The 25,232-nt window shown below is 41.6% G+C and overlaps 1 protein-coding gene across 1 annotated transcript; it reads right to left on the bottom strand.

Annotated features, from left to right (window-relative positions):
• Positions 1-1,039: 1,039 nt before the first annotated feature.
• Positions 1,040-23,637, bottom strand: LOC115062169 (FERM and PDZ domain-containing protein 4-like). Its single transcript, XM_029530793.1, is given in 19 exon segments — positions 1,040-1,658; positions 1,942-2,053; positions 2,898-4,106; positions 4,676-5,556; positions 5,646-5,869; positions 6,032-6,214; positions 6,308-6,397; positions 6,640-6,766; positions 7,105-7,241; positions 7,407-7,526; positions 8,015-8,146; positions 8,426-8,533; positions 9,132-9,236; positions 10,019-10,024; positions 10,173-10,218; positions 11,278-11,380; positions 11,668-11,828; positions 16,982-17,098; positions 23,597-23,637. Coding segments are annotated over 19 exon segments (4,521 nt in total).
• Positions 23,638-25,232: the final 1,595 nt, after the last annotated feature.

Here is a 25,232-nt window from a genome sequence, read left to right as displayed (position 1 = left end):
AGCTATACATAAACATGCAAAGTAAATCAATTAGAGAAAAGTTATTAAGCATAAAACATAAAAAACTGATGGCTCATGCACAACATGCATCAGACCATCACACCTTTACTCAGGATATTTATTTACTGTCCAACACGTGCTTGGCTGCTCTCACACACACACACACACACACACACACACACACACACACACACACACACACACACAGTGCAAAGTTAGTCTGCAGGCCCATAAGTGAAATGGGCTATCATCATCATTTATGCAAAAAGCATCACAACTACCCAGGCATGAGCACATGGTTAAATGATAAATTATTAACAACAGTTACACAACTAAACATGGGTCAAGCAACTTTTCTGCATGAATAATGCAACTTCAAATAGCAAACGCACATAGTGGAGCAAAGTCACTTTTCTGTCCTGTGCTTCTTACTTCAGACTGCAACTGAGGGAGACATTGGTGACCAACAGAGCTACACCCAAGACCCCAAAACAGACAAAAAAATCATTTGAAATAAGACTTCTGAAAAGTTTTAATCTTTTTAATGATATTGACAAAAAATAACAGGAAAAGTACTTAGTGTTCATGTTAAGTATTCAATAAATTAAAGTGAAAAAGTCATATGCATTACTTGTATTTGATGTCCTGTGCAATGATTTGTCTACAGCTGTGTATAGTATTTGCATTTCTCCAACATAATATATATTTTCAGAACTTATAAACAAGGTGCTAATAAGATAGTAAGAATGTACAAGTTAAGCCTCAAACATAACCAATAACTTAAATGAATCCATATTGTGTAATATTAGATAATATACCTTTAGAGAAAGGTTGTATGCTTCTTCACAGAGGCCTGAATATAATCTATTTAAAATTTTATGATTCATATAACTTTATTTTAATTTACATAATAAAATATTGTATACACAAGGCAAGATTTTTTTTTTTTTTTTTTTTCACAGCAGTTCACGTTGGTTATTAAACCCATGTCTCTTATGTATGGCTTTAAAATCAATAACTGAGACGAAATAACAACACTTTATTTGTTGAGTGGTGTTTTCAGTGAGTGAGTTAGTGCGTTTATAATAGCAGACATGGTGGCAGAGTGATGTGTCAATGCATTCACGCTTTGGTCACTGGGGGAGCGTCCTGAAGCTGCCTCGGCAGCTTTCAGCAGGCACACATAGTTCATGACGACCTCGTCCACCTTGGCTACCATCTCACGCCGCTCCCTCTTAGTGCTTAGGCCGTCCACGAGCGACATGCAGGCTTGTGTCAGGCAGCAGAGTGTGTGAAAGCTGTGCGTCAGAGTGAGCAGCAACTCCTCTGGACTGCTGTACTCTACAGCCATCCGACTGCAGGCGCCGCTCAGCACTTTGGCCTGCATTAACAGTAGCTGAGAGTATGTCTCCATGTCAGCCTCCTCGACGTCAAGCCTTTCAGCGCCGGACATGTGGCCAATGCTGGAACGCAACACGGCGATCATCTCTAAGGCATCCTTCCGTGCGATTGCGAACCCTGTGTGAAGACTGTAGGTTTTTCCCTTCATTGAATTTATATGAGTTAGTCTAGCTTTGAGGCTCATGTCATTCATAGCAGTGACTTCATTTTTCTGCTCACCTTTATGGTCTACCTTCTGCTTAGTGTTTTCCCTGTGGCTGAAAGAAACAGAGCTGACAGAGGTCATTTTTTGACCTCCATCTTTGCTATCAGCTTTTGTCTTTCTCCTGAGGAAGCAGTGACTGAATGGCCCACGGCACCTCCAGGTGCCTGAATCCAGTCTTAGTGCTGTTGACCTTGGCAGCAACAGTGAGGCTCCTCTAAGCACCCCTCTACCAGATGAATTTGAGGCGACTGAACCCTGGGACAAACTTGTGGGCAAGGTTTTGGAAGAGTATATTCTCTCTGCTTTTGGGGCATCTTCGGACTGGGAATTCTGACCGTTGCTTTTCCCTGTAAGCGTGGCTTTGGTCTTCTCTAACAGTACTTCTAAGCTCTTGGAACTGGGCATTATGGTACTCCAGCTCCTCCTGAGCGTCTGAGCCCTGCGTGGCTTCCCGAGGCCACCTGTCACGGGGTTACATGAAGATCCGCTTGGGGGGGGGGCCAGGTCGTGTGTGTCGGGTTCAGCGCTGGCCTGTGAAACCCGTCTGGCCTCTGTGCTACTTCTAAATGATGATGGTGGCATGGTTTTGGTGGTGGTACTGGTCTCAGTACATAGAGCTAAAGATGACATTTCCCCAGCCTTCTTCAGCTGTGTGCAAGCTACACTAGGGGTAGTAGTAAAACAAAGAGAACTGTTAAGCATCTCGCTGACAAAACATCTGCACCTGTAATAAGATGTTTTTATTCATGAGGTGTCAGTGCCACCGTTCATAAATTTAGAATGATTAAATAAATCAAACTGAATTCATATACCTAAATTTAAAGAAAAGAGCTTATGTTTTGAAGGACTAAATGGATGAAAGCAGCAGAAGTGAAAAACGACTGACATTTGGTAAAATATTCTTTTTTTTTTTTTTTTATATTTCAAGTCCATAATCTGTGTAACCTGTGTTTTTTTTTTTTTCGAGGAGTCAGATTTTATACAATTTAAGGACGCAGTTACTACCTGACGACTCCACTGGTTGTCTTTCAACCTCGTGGTATAGACAATGGAACAGAATCCCAGTGATACCACAACTTCTGCAATTTATTTTTACACTTCGCCATGTTTCCAGTTTTTATGCAAGGACATGCTAACCAGCTGGAGCCTCCCGTGACATGTTACACAGACAGATGCGAAAGTAGCATCAGTTAAGAAAGTGATTATATGCAAACTTTGTTAGAAGTCTGTGCTGCTTTCATCCACCAACACAGACACAGATAAGAGAGAGCACCCTCCTCTTTAGTTTTACCTGTGGTTTCTTTTATCTTGGGCATCCTGTGACTGCCTTCCCGTGTAATCGTGAAGCCAGGCTCAGCACTGGTAGCTGCGTGGATCTTCCTCAGCAGAGTGGGATCCATGGGATGGCCAGCCTTACCCAGGCCTGGAGGCCCGTAAGCTTTTTCCTCAGCAGTTACATAACCCAGTCCCTTGAGCGAGGACTCTGACAGTGCATGCATATTGTCTGTGGCACAAAGGGGAGAATCCATTGGCGTGGCACAGCTGCTGCTGCCTGTGCTACACCCGGCATCTATGGAGGAACACTGGGAGCTTTGGAGAGAATGAACGCCCTCGCTCTGTATCGATGACATGCGCTTGCTCACGTGGTATTCGTATAACCTTGTGACATCTTGCTCTGATGATGGGGTTTTAATTTGTTGTTGCTCATTATCCTGGGAAGTGGCGTCTCCCTCTGCAGGGACAGGCGCTTTGGATGGGGAGCGGTGATGCATGTTTAACTTTTGGCTTCTTTCGTCCGAGTCCAGTTTCTCTCCCTTTATTGTCAGCCTTTCTGTGTGGGAAGCCTGTGAGTCATTCACTGAGTCTGGAGAAAGATTGTCTGCCATTTTGATTCCAGGCACTCTCTGCTGCAATTTTTGATGCCTTTCTTTACAGTGAGTTCGGCCCAGATCAAGTTGATTCATGTAATAGGAATCTCTCACAGTGAAAGCGTTAAACTTCCCAACAAGATGAGGGGCCTCCTCTTTAGATGAGTCTTGGGAAGTCTTGTGTGATCTATCAGACGTTTCACAAGTATCGCTGTGCATTCTGCTCTCTGCCTCCCTCTTTTTTCCTCTCTGCCTGCCCATCACTGAGCTCATGTGCATTTTAGTGAAGTATTCACTGACTGATTTTATTTCCATTGTCTCGGGCTCCATCTCACCACTGTCTGAATGAAATATCTGAGAAGAGGCGACAGCAGAAGATTTCGCCTCCCCCTCCTGATGTTCTTGGGGGTTGTGCTGCATAGCTCTTGCACCGCCATCGCTCTGTGCTGTTCCTTCTGTCTTCTCCTCATTTGTGGCATGATATCCCTCTGCCATGGCTACTTGCATCCTCAGGTGGCTCTCTGGGTGTCGCTGAGCACTGGCGAGCTCCGAGGTCTCCGTCATCTCAGAGGAGTTTGTCTCGTTGCCAGAATCTGAGGACTCGGGACTAAATGCTCGTGATATTTCTACACCTGTGTACCACAGAAAGACAAACACCTCATTAACAACTCCATCTGAGGCAAATGGAAAATATCACACATTGAAGAATGAGTCAAATGTAATTTATGGTAATGACAATGCAAATCAGGACGCAAGTGTGAAAACAAGTGAATGGGTACTGTGGAATAATTTAAAATAAATATAAATCACTGCATAATACCATTTCAATTAGAACTGAAATTAAACTGTTGCGTCCACAAAATATAGCTCTAGATAACTGTCTTTTTACATAATAGAACATACTGTTGGCGGCTATTTACGATTTATTATTTTTTTTATTATAATGTTTTTTTAATTTGGCAACAAATATCTGACATTCACAAAAAACACCACAAAACAGAACCAGATGCCAAAATGAATGACACTGTAATGAATAAAATTTCTGAAATGAATGAAGAAATAATCACACAAATGGAAACAGAACAAAATGGGCTTTATTAAGAAAACAAAAAAAAAACAACCCAACAACAGGAAATCAAAAGTGAATGGCTGGAACATGTATGTTGTTAATGGATGAACGTTACAATAGTGAAAGGAGAACCTGTGCTACTCTCTGATTGTGCTGGACTCTGTTCCTCTGATGCAGCGAGGGCCTCGAGTGCCTGCAAGGTGGACACCACTGCATCATCCAGAGGTTCCCCATGGCCCTCTGCTCTGTGAGTAGGCACTGAATCTATGAGAGACACTGGGATGTCATTGCGGGCACCCTGGGTCCGAGTCCCAGCTCCTTGCTGCTCCTCCTCGTCAGAGCTGTCCCTAAAGCCGGGAGGAGGAGCAGCGATGGCCAGGTTAAGAGAGTGCAGCAGTACGTCATTGTCCTCCTCATCGTTACCCTCTGGTGGGGGAGGGAGTGAGGTCAAGTCAATGATGTCATCACTGGATCCCGAGAGTGACAGTAATGCAGGCTTGTCAATGTCACTCATGACCATGTCCTCCTCACAGCTGATGTCGTCCTCGTCCTCTGCATCATCTGTTGTTTCTGCATAGCAGATATCGTGCAGCAGTGGCTCCTCGATGCACTCAGTAGGACCAAAGATTTTGGTGGCGTACGGATACCCATCGCCATCCTCTATGGCATCCATCATCTTATAGTCCTCCTCAAGACGCCGGTACATGGGGCTGTGATTGTCTAAAATCTCTGGGCTTTCATCCATTAGTCTCTGGTAGCCCAGATTTTGGGGGTTTACACCATCTAAGGGTGGATCTCCAAATATGAAGGAGACCTTTGCACTCCTGGAGGTGTCTTGGGATTTAGGCCTTGGGATGTTGAGGTAAGTTTGGGAGCAAGGAACTCTGCAGCATTCAGCCCTCTCTGCCATGTGGATCGAGTGCTGGGCCTGGTGGATCTCAGTTATGTAAACTGCTTGGCCTTCACATCTTGCATGGTCAAGGTATTCACACCCCTGTTCTGGATAATCTTGGCTGCACCTCTGGTTATTTCTGTCTTCATACCCTTTGTGGGGTGTGCTGTATGTGCACTCAATGGCCTGATAGTTCTGCTTTATTCTTGCTGTGTTACCTGTGAAAAGGAACCAAATCAGATGAAATGGGCCTATTTAATGCAAATAAATGTTTTTGATGAGTCATTGTGAACAATTTGCATACTTTCCACGCTGTCTGTTTTTTTGGCGACGTTGAAGATGGAGCGTCGAGAGTCCACCAGTAATCTGTAGTAGCCTGCAGTCAAACATGCCAGATTCATTGCATCAACAGACTCCATTAACAGAGTGATGGGCTGTGGAAAAGGCAGATAAGCAGATGACAATTAGTGCAAAATAAACAAGAGAGCGTGTCTAACGAATGAGATTATAATGACCACTGAACAGACGTGTCATATGTTTGGGTAAAACCACAGAAAATGTTCACAAAACCAGTCAGCACATGCTTTTGTTTTAACCTTTACGTCCAGGACGTGCAGCTCCACTCTAACCCTGTTCTCGTCTTCTGTGTACATCTCGATGCGGTTAACATGGCTGAAATCAGCCAGCAATGCCACGAGGTTGGTTTTGGTGTTAATCACATGACTGATGCCATATTTAGGCCCCACAAGCAATGTCACTTCTGTATGCTTCTCGCCTTGCTGCGAACAAGAAAAGAAAAGATCATATTGCTCTGCGTGCAAATGAACAGTTCCACACCCAGCAAAGTGAAATGGGAGGATGGTTTTACTCACAATTAATGTAGCTTTAAACACCCGGCCTCCATACAGCCTCAAATCACTGAGGTACTTCAGATAATGGACCTTTGCCTGTAAAGCAGTAAGCTGAAAAGGGAAGGAAACAGGAGATGGGTGTTTGATACAAGTTGTAATAATTTAGATGAATTTTTCAGAGCAGAAAAGAATATAAACGTGGAATATCATCTGTTTAAGCCACCACCCACCACTGTTATTTTGAAACATAATGCCCCACTAGGTGGTAGTAAAGAGCCTTTTCTGATATGGCGCATAGCAAAGAGAGTGAGATGGTGCGAGATTGAGAGAGCGAAAGGGGACAAGGAGTCTACCTTTTTACCAGGCGGAACCAGGTTCTGGTTCGTTTTGAGGATGTGAGTAAGGGCTTTTTTGATGTTCTTCTCTTTCATGCTAGACAGCACTGCAGGGGGCAGAAACAATGCCAGACCCCACTCCTTCCTAAAGACACACATTTCACACAAATAATTAAAGAAGGCTCAATCCCTACGAAATACAGTCATCAGTCTTGACTGGTAATTCATTTACTTTGCCTAGAGGTGGTGCATCAATCAAATGAAGGGATCCAGTCAGGGGTGTTGACTAACCTGTAGGGACGTATCTTCTGGTAGTGCAATATACTAATAATGGTGGGATCATTATTGCGTTATTTGAAAAGGGATAAGTGCTATCCTTTACAGCTGGAATAAATACTGAAGAACAGCAGAATGATTCTGTGGATGGGCAACATGAAGCAGATCCCAGCAAACATGACGCAGTGTAAAATCAAATTTACTTACTCTATATACTTCAGAGAAACTTTTTGGGAGTGCTTCGTATTGATGGTTAGAATATACATTTGCAGGGCAGCTAGGCGGAGCGCCGTGTCGTATTTCAGCTCTGACCCAAATCTTTCCAATACCACATCATTACAGCTCTGGAGGAGGCAGAGGAAGAGGTTACACTTCAGTAACTATTCCTCCAAGACAACAACCCACAGTTACCATGCGTTTTCTGAGGCCTTTCTCATAGACGAGCACAACTAAAATTACCTGTTATTCCATGTTAATAATTCATTTTTCCCGCATCCACTGATATTCACCTGAACATAGAGATACTCAAATGCTACTGCGTCTCTCCTAAGAAGGTCCAGGGGGTCCTTTGGGACAAAAGTGATGCGAAAAAAGCACTTCATCTTGTGTGACCCTGGCCTCTGTGTCACCTAGAGGATATGATGGAGACAAGGACAGTCCCATTGGTCATGAGGTGTGCACATCTGCAAAATGTCTCATTGCAATTTTTTTAGAATTTCTTTTTTAACAAGTGGTTCAGGTTAATGTGGCACCAATTTAGATACTGCTACAAACAAAATACAAATAAAAATATGTTTAATTTTGTTTAATTAATTAATAAGTATAAAAACAAAGTAGTGATTTTCTTTAAGGACTTTTATTTTTTTTTTTTGGCTGAAATCAGCAACATCCTGTATTTGTGCTATGCTAAAAAGCTAAGCTAATGTCCCTTGGTTTCAACTCGTAAATTAATATCCAAGTAAAAGAAATATGCTAATATTCTTCATCACTGCAAGAAAGGGTTTCAGTATATTACTGCACACTGTATACAGAAGAGAATCCTCTCTGTGTTTTGCCATTAAGTTGATTATTTAACTGCATCCGTCCCGTTTATTGGCACCTGACGAGGCTGTCTCACCTGAGTTAGCATCTCCTGCTCATGCAGGAGCATGAGTTTGCTGGCAGATCCCTCAGCTCTTTGCTCCAGCATCAGAGAGAAGTGCTCAATGCTCTTAATGGATAGCTTTTCTTGCAGGGTCAAGATGACGTCCTTTCATGTGGACAAAGTCAGAGTTAATACACCATGAACAGTGCAGATGCAGCTTGCTGTCAGTGCCCAGCTCTGGCACAGAACCATAAATCATTTTTCCAATTAGGCCGACAGAAAAAAATGGACGCTACTAGTGAACATACACTCAGATTTTACCTGCAGAACATGATTGATAAAAAGGGGCGTGCGCCCCTGATATTGTATTATAGAGCTGTGAATGACAGTTAACATTTAAGTTTTAGATTATATACCAGCGTTTCTTCCAGCTCCAGCACCTACCTTAATGGATGTGCTGCTGTCAAATTTAAAAGATTTGGTCTGTCCGTTCTCCAGGTACACCTTCAAAACATTTGGCATAAAAAGAAGGGAGTTGTCCTTCACTGTTTCCTGAGGATGAAATGAGAATTGTTTGTATTAATTACCAACAGTTAATGTACTCCATTATGAGTTGCTTCTTTTATTATTGGTGCTTTGGACCAATTCTGTTTCAAAATGTTATGCTAAGCTAAAGAAAGAACAGTATGAATCAGATTTATCTTCCCACCAAACTTTCTGCAAGATGATTGATATATATATATATATATATATATATATATTTATTTTTTCAAGTGATGCATCCTCCCTGTTCACGTCTCAGAGGTTATGACTGCCTGATAGTCTCCTTACTTTGTAGCTGCTTTCCTAAATGCATCCTCTGTGTGACACATCCAACAAATTGAGGAAGCTCTCTATGACAGGGTCCCCCTTTTTCTGCCACTCATACAATCATATGCACTCCATTTCATCCCTGTGATGGTAGTTGATGAAAAAGAAGAAGAAAGAGTAGGTGTATTTTTTTTTTTTTTTTTTTTTTTTTTTTTGTTCATGTGTCTTCATTTTAGTTAGTCAATTCTAAAATGTTTTCTCTGCTCTAAGAGCCAGCTTTAGAAACTCAAGTGTGCTTCTGCCGTCTGCTGTGAATGAACTAGCATCCAACATGACTTACTGGCACCTGGCCGTTGATGATGACCTCTTCGGCGAAGCGGACTTTAACAGGATTAGTCTTTAACTTGGCCTTTTTGGCTGCGCTGATGAATGCTGATTTGGGTGACTTTTGGAGGGAAAAGGAAAACAGAGATTTAGAGGACAATCACTTTGTTCAGCAATGAGTCATGTGCTTTTCATCTCCACAGAATTCAAGGATGTTTCCCTCTTGAAAACATGACGACATCCAAAGTGTCTCCACTCTGAGCTCATGCAATTATGCTCATATTTTATAAGAGTGAGGACACTTGCTTTGCTGTTGTGTCAGTAAGCCTGAATAGAAACACCTGGGAAATTGAAATAATTACAGGATGCGTTTTATGGTTTGCTTGTTCTGCTAATTATTGTGGAATATTGCACGTTCATGTTGTGCTGCTTACTATGTGACTCATGCAGAGAGTCTGAAAAGCAGACAACAAACTTAATTATTTATATACATGCTTGGTGAATAGATGGGCTTAAACATTAGATTGCCAAGTTTTAGGAAACATTGGATGAGAAAACAAATTACTCTAACCCCGTGTCCCTAACAGTGTATTAAGAGTGCTCGGATGTCATCATAAGGTTCTTGCTGCAATGTATGCTGTATGTTTTATGTGAGTGGACACAGATGTTTTGGTCTATTTTTGGTGGGAATTCAAGCATAATTCAATTTCCACTGACTTATTATTTCAGCTGCAAACAAAGGCTGAATAAATGCTCCTGGTGCTGCGTTCAACGCCATCTGGTGCCCCGCGACCCAAGTATTGGTCTATGTGGCAGGTTCATTTGAGGTTTTGCAATGATGTGACGCTACAACTTGAGAAGACTGCAGCAACTGGACTCCCTTTGAGTTAGCCCGGCTCTCACACTCACCTAAGGCATTAGTGATACAGTGCCAGCACACACATATGGCATGATTAATGACTTGCTTTCATAGAATCAACAGAATAATCAGCTCCAAACACACAAACAGCCTATTGGAATGTGTTTGAATACATTTACGGTGGATGGATGAACTTACTGGGTATGGCTGAACAACAGTCAACAATATGGACTCCTTGCAGCTCCTGCAGGAAAGAATTTTTTTTTTTTTTTAATGAAAGTTTCATTCTCAACAAACACAGGTACACATAATAATAAACAAAATCCAGTAGTTAAGGGAAGTCAAATGTGGAAATATCTTGGTTGCTCTGGAAGCAGCACTTCATTGTTTTGGACACATCATGGTGGGCAGCGGTAGAAGGAACAGTGTGTCAAGTGATGCTCAGGGAGCCTGTGTTTGCCTCCACAGCTCAGTCAAGGCCACAGGACTGTCTCAATGGGCACGTTCACCTGTACCACTGCACTGTTTGCAGGGTGGCGCATCATTCGCACGAGGACACACATAGCTGTTTCAGTGACATTAATCTAATGAGATGCATGAGACACATCAGCCCCAGCATGCAGCTAAATCTCACTGAATGTTGCAGGAGGCTACAATGATGTACCGGATCTTTTCAGTCGAAAACATTTAGTTTTATGTTACTGTAAAACACAGTGATGGACTAATAGGCTGATACTAATGCTCTCCTAATAGAAAGTGATTGTCCGCAATATGTTTTTATTAAATGAGCTATTTATTGAGCTAGCTTGGATTAGAAATTAAAGACACCATTAAACTACAAAGATGAATTGCAGTCAGAAGTTTGGAATTTGTTTCACAGCACTGAATGAAATGGGAAAGGGAGGGTGAAATGTTGTTTCCCTCCCTTAAGTGGAGCTTGAGCCCCTAACCCCACCTATGTGGGGTGTTTTCTTGCTATAAAGGTTCTGGCTGACCAAAAGTTGGACCTTTTTTTTTTTTTCTTTTTAGATCCAGGAACATTTAAGCTACAAACAACTGAAAGATCTCAACTTCCATTTATCTAAAACTGGCTGCCCCACTGTGGATTTGATTCACTGTGGTAATGTTTGTGATTTATTTGGCTGACTGTTGATTTGTGTCAGAAAGACACAGTAAATCTACTTTGACTCAGTGATGTGAGATGGTCGAACAAGTAGAACAACACTATTTCAGGCAGCGTAGATTTACTAACAGCAGGTTTAGCAGCAGCCCAGTGGCATCTCACCTTACTATGCCGTCATACCTGACAAGGTCAATAACCCTTTCCCGGGGCGCTGAACTGACCGGCTCATCATTTATCATGATGATCTCGTCTCCTGGGATGAGTTTACCTTCTGATGGACCCCCTGCCAACACACACAAAACAAGAAGTGTGACAGAGTGTGCACAGCGATAGTATTCCTTGTTTTTTTTTTTTTTTCTTGGTTTTCTTTCTTGTGGCTTGCGGCTTAAATAGGTCCTTACTTATTCAGGGTTGTTGAAATCCATGAATCATCAATGTAAACTACAGCCTGATGGTGTTTCCTCTCCCCTCTCTAGCTGCACTTTGAGAGTATTTCATGGGAATGTGTATATAATAGACTGAATGAGTCACTGCTGTGTGAGAGCTCACTGTACAGCTAGGTCACTTTACCTGGAGTTACTGAACGAACCACCACTGGTTTCTCACTGCCTGCCACAAATCCAAAGCCAAGAACTGGGTCTCGTCTCATCTCCACCTTTCGGGGCGCTGGTGGCACAAACTTGTCTCCGTCCAGACGAATCTCCTCAAGGGAGCTGCTCTGGGAGACGTGGCTGTGGGAATTAGAAATATTTGTTTTCTTTTGTTGCATTCTAAAGCACAGGTTATATGTGGAGGAGTGAAAGAAATATCAGATTTTCCTGCTTCATCGTTTTCAATGGCATAGATAGATAGATAGTTGCAGCTCTAGTTTCAAAATGTGACTTTCACACAACAGCTTCAATAAACATTGACCGTGCAAGAACCAGAAAGCAGGAAACAGTGTAACAGAACAGAAAGTGGCTGTTTTCCTCCTCTCTCAATCCTCAAAATGTTTAAAAAGAAGATGCCAGAATCTGAAAATAAGGTAGATGTGCAATGCTGCAAAAATAGATCATGTGGGCGATGGTAATCAAGCTCCAGTGTTTGTATTCTCACATTGTAGATGTACACTGTGTGCTTCAAGGAGCATTTACAGTAATCTGTAGTACTCACACTGTAATGTCTTAAACAATAGGCGTTTGCTTTTCCATGTTAATAATGAAGCAGCACAGATTTAATGAGGATCGTGAGGTTGAAATCTCCGGACAGACTTGCTAACAAGCTGCAAACAAGTTTAAACGATATTTGTGCAATCACTTCACAGTTACCCTGATCAATGCATTTCCAAATGTCTGGAGCTCCAAAGATGTGCACAAACTGTCTGCAGGTTCCACATCTCTGAGTTTTTGTTTTGTTTCTTCTTGACTGCAAAAGCAACAGCAGCGGCTCTGCATGGTGCCAACAGTGTTGGTTAATTAAAGCTGTGGGCAGGCTGTGTAATTTACAGTTATTCTTGACAAGTGTACTATTCACCAGTAAATACTAACAATTAATCTTTCATGGCACAAAGACACAGAGGGATCTGTCAATCGCAATCCTGATACTGCAAAAAAACAGCAACAACAAAGACAACAAGATGTTCAAAGGTGGATGACAGTCAACGATTCTTTGCCAGAGCTAGAAAACAGAAAAACGGCCATTAGATTTTAAGATGCAGCTGCTGCACAGAAAATGTGGGATGTAATGTGGGAAAACCGTGGGGTCAGGGTAGATGCCACAGGAACTATTTGTTTTGAATTACGTTTTGTTTTGCGGCAATCACTCCTTCAGCTCCCTCTGAAGAGCAGCAGTAATAACACATTCACAAGCAAAAGAAAAAAGCTCAATTTTGAACAGATGTTAAATTAATTGGGCCTATATTTAAAAAAAAAAAAAAAAAATCCAGAGGATATTGTGTAAAAATCGAAATGCCACGTGTGTGTGTGTGTGTGTGTGTGTGTGTGTGTGTGTGTGTTATTTTTTTTGAGGCCAAATGCTCAAACAAATGAAGAAACCAAAGAAAAGAACGGGCAGACAATTACCTCACGTTTCGGTGAAAAATTTCCATACTGGAGTCATTCAGTCATTCAGTCTGTAGGTCAGCAAATATTTCTAGCAATATATTTCTAAAAATGAGTAAATGCAGCATCTGACAAGGCAAAACTGCATAAAACTAATCTCAGATGCTTTAAAATCACAGTATACATCACCACAAACATATGGTGTTAACCTCAATAACCTCCTGTATCATCAAAGCCACTGCAATTTATGTATGGACAACACTGAGCAGAAGATAAATGGGATGGAAGGGAAACGCATTACAGAACCAAAAAGTCTTTAGTCTGATGCACATTAGTTTGATTTCTATTCCTTGACGAACACTAGTTGTACAGTGGTGGTATACGGTATGGAGAGGCGCAAACACCGGCAACGGTTGGTGCAAATTAGACTAATAAGGTGGCACTAGTCAAAAATAATGACCTGCATTACTCTCTGTGTACTTCATTTACCTGAGGTTATCAAAGGAAAACCACTCCCTGGATCGTCTCAGGGAAATGAAGGAAATGTATCTCTTTCACTGTCAAGTTCATTAATGTTTACTATCCTTAGGCAACTCATTTAATAAACCTGATTATGCAAAACAGTCACCGTAAATGAATTTCTATCACATCCGTCCATTATGAAATCTGCATCTTAATTTTCATTAAATCTCCTAAAGTAGAATTAAATCTACTGTAGCTATCTTTCTTTTCTTCTTTTTTTGGATATAATTTCAGGTATGTATTATAAATATATATTATGGTGCAAACTGTGAGGCTCTTCAAATAACGGGGGGATGTAAGACGTCAACACTCAGCTGGGAGCAAACAGGAAGCCAGAATAACAAATGGATTTTTAATTGGTGTAATGACCACCATGACAAATGTGATTAATTTTGCACAATAAATCAACCAAACTGTTTTACAATTGTACCAGTTAAAATGTGCTAATGATTAATGACAAGTCTCGAAATTGTTCCAGTGATAAACTCAAGCCCACATTGAGAAATAACTCTTTTTTTTTTTTTCTTTTTCTTCCATAGTTGCTTTAAAAAGGTAGTAGTTTACTCAAATGTTCCTTACAGTGATTCATTTAATAATCACTGTTATCATGTCAACATGAAAACAAGGAATTTGACTGACTAAAAACATTGGGATGGTCAGAGCGGTCACGGTGGACTGCGAATATCGCAATAAAATACAACATTCGTTTTGGATTTGCGACTCAGTGTTATCTCAGCAGATTGGGCACAAATCAAACCATATGGACCTGTGCATTCAGGAAGACTGCTGTCTCCTCCCCTCCCCTCCATGGCCACCTGCTAAACATGGCTACAGTCCCATTATGAAGACAACCATGCATCTAATGATCCCTACTAATATTCATTAGCCACTCATGTAGCCCCACAAGCATCTATACAGCAATTGCAAGCCACACCATGCGATATATATTTAACAAGATGAGCCAAAATAAGCAATAATGAATACTGTAAAAGACGTATTTGGCTGTTGCATGCTTTGGAATAAGCTCCTGTTACTCTTGCTATGAAGAGCTGCTCATAATGTATGGAGATTTTCAGATTTTCTTGAGTGTAAACAAGCATTATTAACAATATGACATTTCTGACGGGATATGTTACGTGGAGCTGATAAGAGGTAGCAGGAAACAGGAGTAATATCAACGGGGTAACAGGTTGGCAAGCACAGCATCTGCTCTCTGACATGAATGAATCCAGCGAGTGCCTACTGTAAAGCCTCAGAGCGGCCACTTGCCTTTGGTATTCTTTTGGTGAAGGTGTTGCAGTCCAGCGTGTATGCATCAGCAGCAGTAAACAGCAGTAAACAGCAAGCGTGCACAGCTATGGCAAATCCCAAGGAAAAAAAAAAACAAAAAACTGAACGTGTCAGTCACTCACAAACTGCTCTGCTTAAAGATAAGCTTTGTCACACATTGCTCAAGTGAGTGTGTAAACGAAAGGCTGTAATGCTTTCACTTACATGGCTGGCAGTTCGGCTGCTAACGAATGAAGGGTGAGAAGGCAGAATAATACGAAAGCTTTTGTCAGGGTTGGATTGGGAGTGCATGGATATGGCTAATTCCTGGCGGTGCATACCACATATTCATGTAAACTTGATTTGTACAGAACGTGCTAGTATAAAATAACTTGGCTTCTTGTTTAGGGCAGCACTAGTTCTGAAGGGGATAAATTTGTCCTGCCTGTTTTGAAAATTATATAATCACAGCCTTTTTTTTTTTTTTTTTCATTGGCATATGTTTTGCTGTGGTGCCCTTCTGCGTGAGCTGACTGGCTACTGGGAATTTTCCCAACCTCCAAAATGGAAATCTAGCTTTGTCCATTAAATGCAGTAAATGCTTGAATGAAAATTTCGATTTTGTGATGGAACTGCCGTTCCCTCCATTTCTCTGTCTTTGTGTGCTGTGAGAAGAAATTACCAACCTGCCTTCTTGCGCTCATTCTGAGGAATTAGTTGATTTAACTTATTTAATAAGAAGTGTCTGTTGAATCGAGTGGAGCTCAGACATAGTGAACCAATCCGTCACACTCTCCTCAAATATATTGTCACAGCAATCCCTGGATGATGTTACATTTGTTGAAAAACAAGTGTCATGCTGTAAATATTAAATAGCTACTGCTTTATTCAGCTGCTGCTGTCACGCACACTAGACACGCATCTCATTGGGAAACACAACAATTAAGCATAAGCACCCTGGAGTCTTAACAAACTCAGATAGTCACTGACAGCCATAGAAACAATCGTTTGATTATTCATGAGCTTTTCTCAAATTTAGAAAAACTAAATCTGGAGCCAAAACAGCCTCAATGATCTGCCTCATCCAGACGCACTCTGCATCCAGCACTTCCCCTGCTCCTTATGTCTTACATAACTCCTCTGACATCATGCTTCACATGTTTTAACCCATGTGTGACAAGAAGCTCACCTTCTACTCTATCCTTCTACGCACACCATGCAGATATAAAAGATTTTTTTTTTTTTTGTCATATTTGGGATGAGCATCAAAGAAATAAATGTTCACTTTGTGCTTATAATAAATATCAAAGAGAAATGAATACAATCTAGTGAACTGATGAAAGAAGCAAAAAAAAAAAAAAAAGAAAGAAGTCTGAATCAAATATGGATGGTGGCTCATAAAAGCAACAATATTTTTAGCTCTAGTGTGGATCCATACTGCACATCCCAGGTGTGACAAAACAGAGTAAAGCCCAACCGAATAAGCAGAGAGGATAAAACAAGCAAACATTTAAATGTAACAACGGGTCATGTGTTCACAAAAAGAACCAGCAAACAGTTCCTCTTTACCTGCCTGTGCAGATATCCAGAAGTGCCAATTACGAAGGATTAACTACGCTGATAACACTGATCCAGCATCCTCTGAGGAACGTGCAGCCTCTCAGATAAAAACAAATCTGTGCACAGGTGATTTTCCTCATCAGCAGCAGCAGCAGCAGCAGCAGCATCTTACACACACACAGACACACACACACATACACACACACACACACACACACACACACACTCTACGAAGCCCTATTCTGCATTTGCGAGAATGCATGAGGAGAATTGTGGGTGTGTGAGAGAGTGAGAGTAGGCAGGGGCAGAGTGTGCGCAGCAGCAGAGGGAACAGGCAATCAGTATTCCGAACGCACAGATGGAGACAGTGTGGAGGCAGTGACATAGTCGGAATAATCACAGGTTGGCAAAGTGTCTGAAACATCTGGCAAGGAGAATGCTCCCCCTCAGTTGTTTTTTTTTTTTTTTTTTTTTTTTAAACGTAGGACACTCACTTGATGAAGCAGTCTCGCCCTTCTCTATTGGTGCCCATGTCCCATCCATTGGGGGGTCCCTGTGAAGAACTCCAGGTCCCCGAGGGGGGCGGCCAGCCTGAAGATTTGGTCCTGTGGCTGCACAGGAAGAAAGAGGGGACAAGTAAAATAAAACACTGACTTTTGACAACCCTACATGCATCACACCACCTGCATTATTCAGCTCTGCATCAGTCAATGAATCCAGATAATGTTTGAGATCCTCAGTTAGTAAAAGAAGCAAATTAGGCTGATATGAAGTGATTCAAACTAAGTGATGAGAGCACGTCTGATTCCCGCGTGACGAACAATGTCCCATAGCCATGGTTCACTCAGTGAATACAGATCAAATTAATTACATAAGCAAGACACACAGTTGGAGTTGGCATGCCTCACTCTTGCTTTGAGAGGCATGAAATTGGTTTTATTTCTAGATGTCAGCAGATTCTTTCTAAAAGCAGCCTGGAGGGAAGTCCGTTATAGAGTAGATATTTGATTTGCCTCCATGCCGATGATTTGATGAAGTACGTCAGAGACTACTACCAGCTAGGACCACCAGCGCAACAATTAATTGCAGCGTATTATTTGACGGAACGCGCCCATTTAACTCAGAGGATTTTCTGAATTTTACTAACACATCTCTGCATATCCACGTCCCTGTGCTACAAGTTAGCGGGAGAACTGTAATTGGTTAAAATGTTTTCATCTGTCCCTGTCTTTCCTTTATCTCTGTCTTTGTTAACTGCACTACGAAAGCAGTGGCAGTAAATTATGTCACTTCAAAGGCTTGTCTGTCGTGTAACAGGGCTCTTCACATTCATTATTCAAGGTCCCTCTTTCTTTGCCTCTTAAAGTTTCCCCAGTTACTGTACTGCTGATAATAAATTGTGTGCAGCTTGCTTATATCCGTACGGGACCGTGCGTTTGTGTGGATGCCCCCACAGGCACGTCTGTCTGTTTGTACACATGTGCACGTTTCATGATATATGAATAAAATATTGCGATCCCAGTATTAACAGTTTGGCTCCCGGCAATAAAATAATGTCGTCTGAACTAAAGTTATGTTCTGAAGTCACATAAACTAATAAACAAAACATACCTGAGTGCTCCTGGACGCAGGAAATCATAATTAATTCATAAAGGAACAAGTAGAGCAGCTGAAAGTTGTAATTTTCTTTGGTGCTCTATATTTTAAATTGGCCTCTAAAAACAGGAAGCAACCAGATTTCCTCCCCAATACAGTGGTGTGTTTGGGGGATATTAGTGTTTCCACATGGATATAGATTTATCTGACCTAGAGTACATTAGCTGGGCGCATGCCTCGATGGGGTATATTTAGAACACATTTCCTGCAGCTAAAATGGTGTGTGTGGACACAACTAGACACGTCTGAGCCATATTCACCTCATCGATGACTCCTACTTGTACCCTCCATTTCAGCCCCTGGGATCAAGCTAACAGCCATGCCACCACGGGCAGTATTTGGTGTCACAGTCAGGCATGTGAATAATATTTTCCTCTTGCCGAGCATTACATGTTAATCGCAAATATATTTAACATTTCTCCAGATGTCTACATCATAAAGCATTTTGTACTTACAGGTTCAGACGCTGTGCCTTCAAAATGTATTTCTGAACTGACAAATTGCTCCGCAAAATCCATTTTCTGCCTCTGAGCCACAATGTCTCTATATTAACCACACAGCCGTAGATGCTTTGGTCTTTGATTTCTTTTGTGCGCAGGCGGGAGGTGCATTATGCCATTGAGTCGCAGCACTCAAGGCTTACCAGAGAGGCTCAAAAGGTTCACCCTCTTGTGGACAGTGAAACTGATCCTCCTCAACAAGCATTAATAAATGATGCTGATAGTCACATTGGACTAAGTAATTGAGCACCAAGTGGGCAAACCATGCTACACAATTCATGAACAGGTTACCCAAGAGTCAGACCGAAGACAATTAAAGCAAGAAGCAGGGAACAGATGGAGTGTCCCATTGGATTTCTCCAAGGAAAAGAAAATCACAAAAACTACAAAATGCATCGTGATTTTTTTTTTTTTTTTTTTGTATCTTGCATATCTGTAGATTTTACTTACTATTTAGATATATGGATAGATAAATAGATAAAAAAAAAAAACTTTATTGTTATCCATAATATCCACCTTGCAGCGCACATTACAATGAAATTTTGTTCCAGTGGCTCTCAAGAAGACTGTGGAAGATTTCAGTTGCACCTTAAAATGTCTAAAGGAATTAACAACATCAGGATCAGCATGATTTATAGGCCATAAAAGCAACATAAGGATGGTGCCATAGCACTAAATCTTGGCTACCACAGACACTAACAACCTGCAGTTTAAATCTGTATTTGAAGTTTAAAACACAAATTCTCTTCATTTTGTCTGAAAATCTCATTTGAATAAGCAGCGACAATGGTCCATCAACTTCATCAGTAACTATAATTTAGAAGATATTACTTCAATTGTATCGCCAGAGATGTGAGGAAAAGATCACTTTTCACTCCTTCATAAAAATTGCATGAACAATGTGATCCTTGCTTTATCACAGTAGTTCACTCTCGCTTTCATCTCTCTGAATACAAGCAAATTGCTCAGGCCCATCTCGCTGAGGGCAGAAATCCTGTTAATTTAGGGAGTAACTATGCATTATATACAAGCTGCAGCTAAGAAGAGCACATTACAACTTAGACACTCAAATTAGTTTGAATAATTTACATCGGCTGTCTCCATGAGACTCGGCTTTATGAAACGCTGCTCTTGTGTCCCATACATGTTATTATTCACATTGAGACTTAAAGAAATGCATTTCCTTGATGTTTCTTCTAACTCCTCCATCATGCCCCAGGTTGTGAGGCAGGGGGATATATCCACACCCGGAGAACAATATTAATCTTGAATTTTCTTCTGTATATGCTACCAGGAGTCTCACAGGATCTTTACAAGCTTTGGTCGGAATTATTGAAATCTGCATCTGTCTTGAATCTGCCGTACGCTTTGGATCTGCAATCAGTGATGATCTTTGCCTCTGCCCACTATCAACATTATTACTAATAACTAAACACATTCTCAAAAATGATAGGTTCTTTTTCACCTTCCTTGTCAGACAGGGAGTGTAATGTTTGCGGTTTGATGAGAAATACATGGCAAAGAGCCCTTGACGACACTTTCTCAGTGTGCTTGAGTTAAATAGAGACATTTATGCAGCGATAGACCACTAATGTGATTCTGTATGGATGTAAAGTCTGTGGAGAGACAGCAAATAAGACAGCCATCTCCTGGGAAGAGACCCAAGAGTGAAGCAGAGAAGTGGCACATACAGAGAGGAAGCTCTCTGATTGAAGGCCTTAGTCTTCTGCACCTCTTTTAGGCTGCCTCCATCCTGTAGAACACACAAGCTGCACTGCTTTTTGTTTAAGAAAGCATCTGCCCTCTGCTTGACTTCTCCAACAGCCACCTTGGCTCTAATCCTGTGGTCAGTATGGTCGCACTACAGAGGATACACTCTGATCCATTTACATTGTGACTGCTATTTATATGTCGCTGTTAAAGTCAAGCTGACCAGGCACATAATTACTCAGCCATTCTGCTCCTCTTGTCCATTTCACGACTTAAACATCGCTGTTTTTGATTTATACCACAGGAGAAAAGAAAACACGGTTTTCTTGACACAAAACCACTTTCACATGAAGCAGACGGTGATGATGTAACAGCATCATAACCAAATCAGACAGCCTAGGTGGCTAGAAGATGTTCTTTGTCCCATATAGTGGCCTTATGCAATAACATCGAAACGTTACACAATTCTCACCACAATAAGAGTGTCCATTTCCCTATTTCAACTCAATACTGTATTTCTATGTTTGTCTTTGGAAGCACTGATATTGTTGCCATGGGCAACTGCACCATCCTGAGCAGCTCTCTGGTGCCTCTATTTAGCAAGGTTTCTGGTTGGTTAATCTTCTGTTATTTTACGGTGAGTAAGTGATTCTCAGATTACCTGTTTAACAGGAAAACACCACTTGCACAGGATTGACTGTTTAAAAAGCTGGATATGCCATTGTTGTCACTCTTAAAACGTAAGAACCCAAATCAGAAATGGAAAAGGACGCACACTCCAATTGTCATTCGATCACATGCGTGACTCCCATTAATTTCTTCATAATTTTACATCCAGCTGTACAAAACTATGTGTTCTGCGTATTATTTCATTGTTACTCTGCAGTGTAGCCAAGCTATCCTTTAGAGCTAAAAGCTCCAAAGGACAGAGCAAAATAAATGGTTGCCTGAGACCTTATCCACCAGCCAGCTGGCTCCCATTTCTGACTCTGAGCCATTTCTGAACCACTCTACCCTGGGCACTGCTGATTTCAGCGGCTAAGTATGACAGATCTTTTGGTCTCTGTGTACTCTGATGAACATTTAGGCTAATCAATTTGTGTCCAGACCAGTGATTTCCTGTGCCAAAAGTTTGTGGACAAAACATGCAGGATGGATCCTTTCATGGCTTATCTAAAAATAACAAACGAACAAACAAAAACTGTGAACGAATGAAGCCATTAAGCAGCCGCCACAAACATACAATCTAACATCACTTGATTGAATAGATCATAGATATTGTTTATACTGAGGAAGAACTTCATCAATGCCTTCCAGGAAATAATTCAACATACACATACAAAGAGCGTGACTGTCTCATGTATATGGGATGAAAAGCAGCTGCACCAATGCACAACATGTTCTTTAATATATGCCATACAAGCTACTTCAGCCATCATCTACACATATACACATTTTTACATGATGTATCCAAACCATACAACACCTACAGGATGCAGGGAAATTCGAACAGCACTTCCAACGACAAGTTCAACATGCAAAGATAAAAACTGTTGAAAAGTGAAACAACTTTGGTCAAATGACTGAAATCTTCTTTTTTTTTTCAAACACAAGAAGACACAAAGAGGGAGGTAGTTATCTTTGTATCAAATGTGAAACTCCCTGTTAGAATCAAAGACGGAAGAATATCAAGGAAAGAGTATGCTTTTGTTTCTGACAGCAGTCACATCTGGGGGTGTTGTGAGGGAGGAGGAAGAGACAGAGAGGGGAAATGTTTTCTTTTTTGTGGAGCTCTAAATATGCACGTTGGCCTTCTCTGTAAAATGTTTTATCAACCTTAGCAAAGCAGCCTCCCGCTGACTTTAATTCTGGCTGGCAGCTGAGAGGGAGAACACAAAAAACACCACTGTAGCAGTGGTAGCTCATAATCAAGGATAGCATTGTGTGGCGTTATTAACAGTGACAGGATGCAGTGACGTTGGTGGTCCACTGAGAGCTGCATCATAAATGCTGCCATAGAGGGATACTAACTGGAAAACATCTGATGGAAAATCCCTGCTACCTGCCTGCTTTCCCGATGGAAGGTTATAAAACAGAGCGGCGATTTGCATAAGGCACTAAGGAACTGAACACTCTGGCGCAATGTCATGTCCCGATGCTACTGAAGAAACAATACACAATCTTTCAGTCCTGAATGAAAAGCAAATAATTCAAAAAAAAAAAAAAAAAAGTGCGAGTGCCGTCAAGTTGATGGCTCACAAATGAAATGAAATTCAATGAATGGGCATTTTTGCAGCCTCCAGTATGTGATTTCATATTTCCCATTTACGATCATCTGTTCCCAACACCAGTGGTCTGTAGTGTTCATGGTGGAGCCAAATCCCCCAGGAGGATTACTGTCCGCTGGGGCAGATAAACTCCGTCTAGCAGATCCATGGGTGCATCAGGTGAGGTGGCTGCCCTGCCAATGAATTCCTGTAGATCGTTCATTTACATATCATGTGCTTTCCATCACAAAAGAAAAAAAATAATTAATTTCCAATATGTCGCCATATAAGCACACATGAATAAACATGAACGTTGCAGTGTGGTCGGTTTTCAACCCCAATGTTGTAGTTTTTATTATAAATCAGGGAGGTGTCAATTGTCCGCTACTCTTCATCCTCCTGTTCTGGTATGTGAACTTGACCACTCTTCAAAGGTCCACGTACATACATATTTAATCCAACGACAGCTCTTATCCTACTAATTGATATAAAGAAAATATCCTTACATCATATGAACAAAATGTGATGTTTGAAAATGACTTACAACCGATGTGATTTCAAATCTGAAGCAACTCAGTGGGGATGGGGAGGTTCATAATGTCTAAATATATGTAAGTTGCATGACATTATAAAACATTCAAAGCACCAAACCATAACCACTGTTTGCAGGATAAAAAAAAACAACAAAACATCATGAACTTATTGTAGATACAGACAGTTTAAATGGGCCGCATCGGCTTCTGCATCCACCCCTACCTCGGTCTGCCTCACTTGCTCATTCATTTCCCATCATACATGACAGCACAACTTGCTCTCTTGAGCAATCAATAACTCAGCATTTTTAATAACTCCGCTCCACATTACTCCCACGTCTCTCTCTGAATCATGCCTTTGAGCACAAAAACCACCACCTTCTAGAGAACAAGCAGGCACATCCACAGACAGGCAAATAAACAGCGGCATCCATCGGACTCACCCTGATAGCTTTGGCATCTTCACAAAGCTGAACACATCCATGTGTGCTGCAGACTGCAGTCAACGCTACAAATTCACCGTCTACTTCACTCCAGCTCCATTGTCAAACACTGTCTTTCACAGCGGGGAATAAATAATTCAGAAAAAAAAAAAAAAGTGGAGCTTCCACAAGTCAGGTGGAGAGATTAGTCCTGTTGTCTGGGCTTCTGCATGGCTGAGTGATTGCCTGTCCTCGCCTCAGCAGTGCAAATCCACAGCCCATGGAAAAGGATCTGGCAGCGCAGCTTCCCCCAGTTACATCCTTCAAAGCATGCCTCTGTTAGTGGTGTTAAGCCACCTTCATTTAATTTCCATCGCGGTGGAATGATGTGGGGAAGCCACACAGTAACAACAGCTTTGGAGAGAGGCAGGGAGAGAGCCAGAGCGAGGGACAGAGGCAGGGAGGGAGGGACAGGGGTGGTGATGATGGTGGGAGATGAGAGTGGAGGAAAGAGGAATGTGTGAGGATGTTGTCTGCTGTGTTTGTGTGTGTGTGTGTGTGTGTGTGTGTATGAGCGTGTAGCAAAGGCTTCAAGAATTGCTACAAAAGGATGTAGCCAATTTCCAAGAGCTCCCCAAAGGCTAGACTCATCAATCCTGCACCATGTGGGTATGTTTCCAGGAAGCAGGAAAATGTTGAAAAGCATGCGAGCTCTGCAATGACAGAAGCACCCCGCGTGTAAAAGCGACAGAGGAGCAATGGGGGCACCTGGAAAAAAATGGAAGGGCCAAATGTGTCCCCTTCCCCAGCTGAGGTCTCTGCCTCACAGCTGCACATTAGGATGCCCATACTGTATACTGCATTTGTTCTGACCTTTCGAAACAATTCAGCTGCTAAATGTGTGCCCTCAAAGGGGCCATTCATGACAGGCCTGCAAACATTTTAGCAATCCATACAACACAAACAAACACACAGTGCGGTGATCTCAAAGGAAGCTCAGAATATACATATTGGAAATGTGTTTGTGTTACTAATCGATGTCCAGAGGGAAGAAGATGAGGGCTGTTGTGATTAATTGTGCGTCAAGAAGTCGACTGCATGATAACAGATGCCCCAACCAGTGACTTTCCTCTGTGTTACGTCTATAGATCACAGTACATCTCCATAAATTTCCATCCTCCTTCATCTGGCGTAAGGTGAGATGCTGTATCAGTGTGTTTGTGATTCTCCATCTCACATCAGGTGTGATAAATGAGCAAGTGAGTCCAGAAACTTTGAAGCAAGATATAATTAGACTTAAGTAAAGCCCCGCAACATCATATCCTTGCCTCATCTCCCCAGAGCGAGAATAATCACGTGTCTATTATCCGGAAGAGGTGGGACCCCCTCCATAAATCAAACAGCATAGATGAGTCACCTCTGTCAAAAACCACCAAGTGACAATTAGCCTTGTCTTTGATTCAAGGTGGTTTGATACTTCTTCATTTCGCTCAGACAGTTTTAATAAAAGGGAAGTTCAAACTGTGAGACAGACAATTTTTTCTGTTATCCCGATCTGTGATGTGCCCGCGTGCAGCTCCACAAGGCTCACATCAAATATTTAGTTTAACCATGTGTTTGAATGCCCGTATTTACTGTAATGGATAAATGCAGCTCA

The sequence above is a fragment of the Echeneis naucrates genome, chromosome 21 (genome assembly GCF_900963305.1).
Source record: "Echeneis naucrates chromosome 21, fEcheNa1.1, whole genome shotgun sequence".
Lineage (NCBI taxonomy): Eukaryota > Metazoa > Chordata > Actinopteri > Carangiformes > Echeneidae > Echeneis > Echeneis naucrates.
The sequence above is the reverse complement of the archived record's forward strand: the minus strand, read 5'-3'. Positions and strand labels throughout refer to the sequence as shown.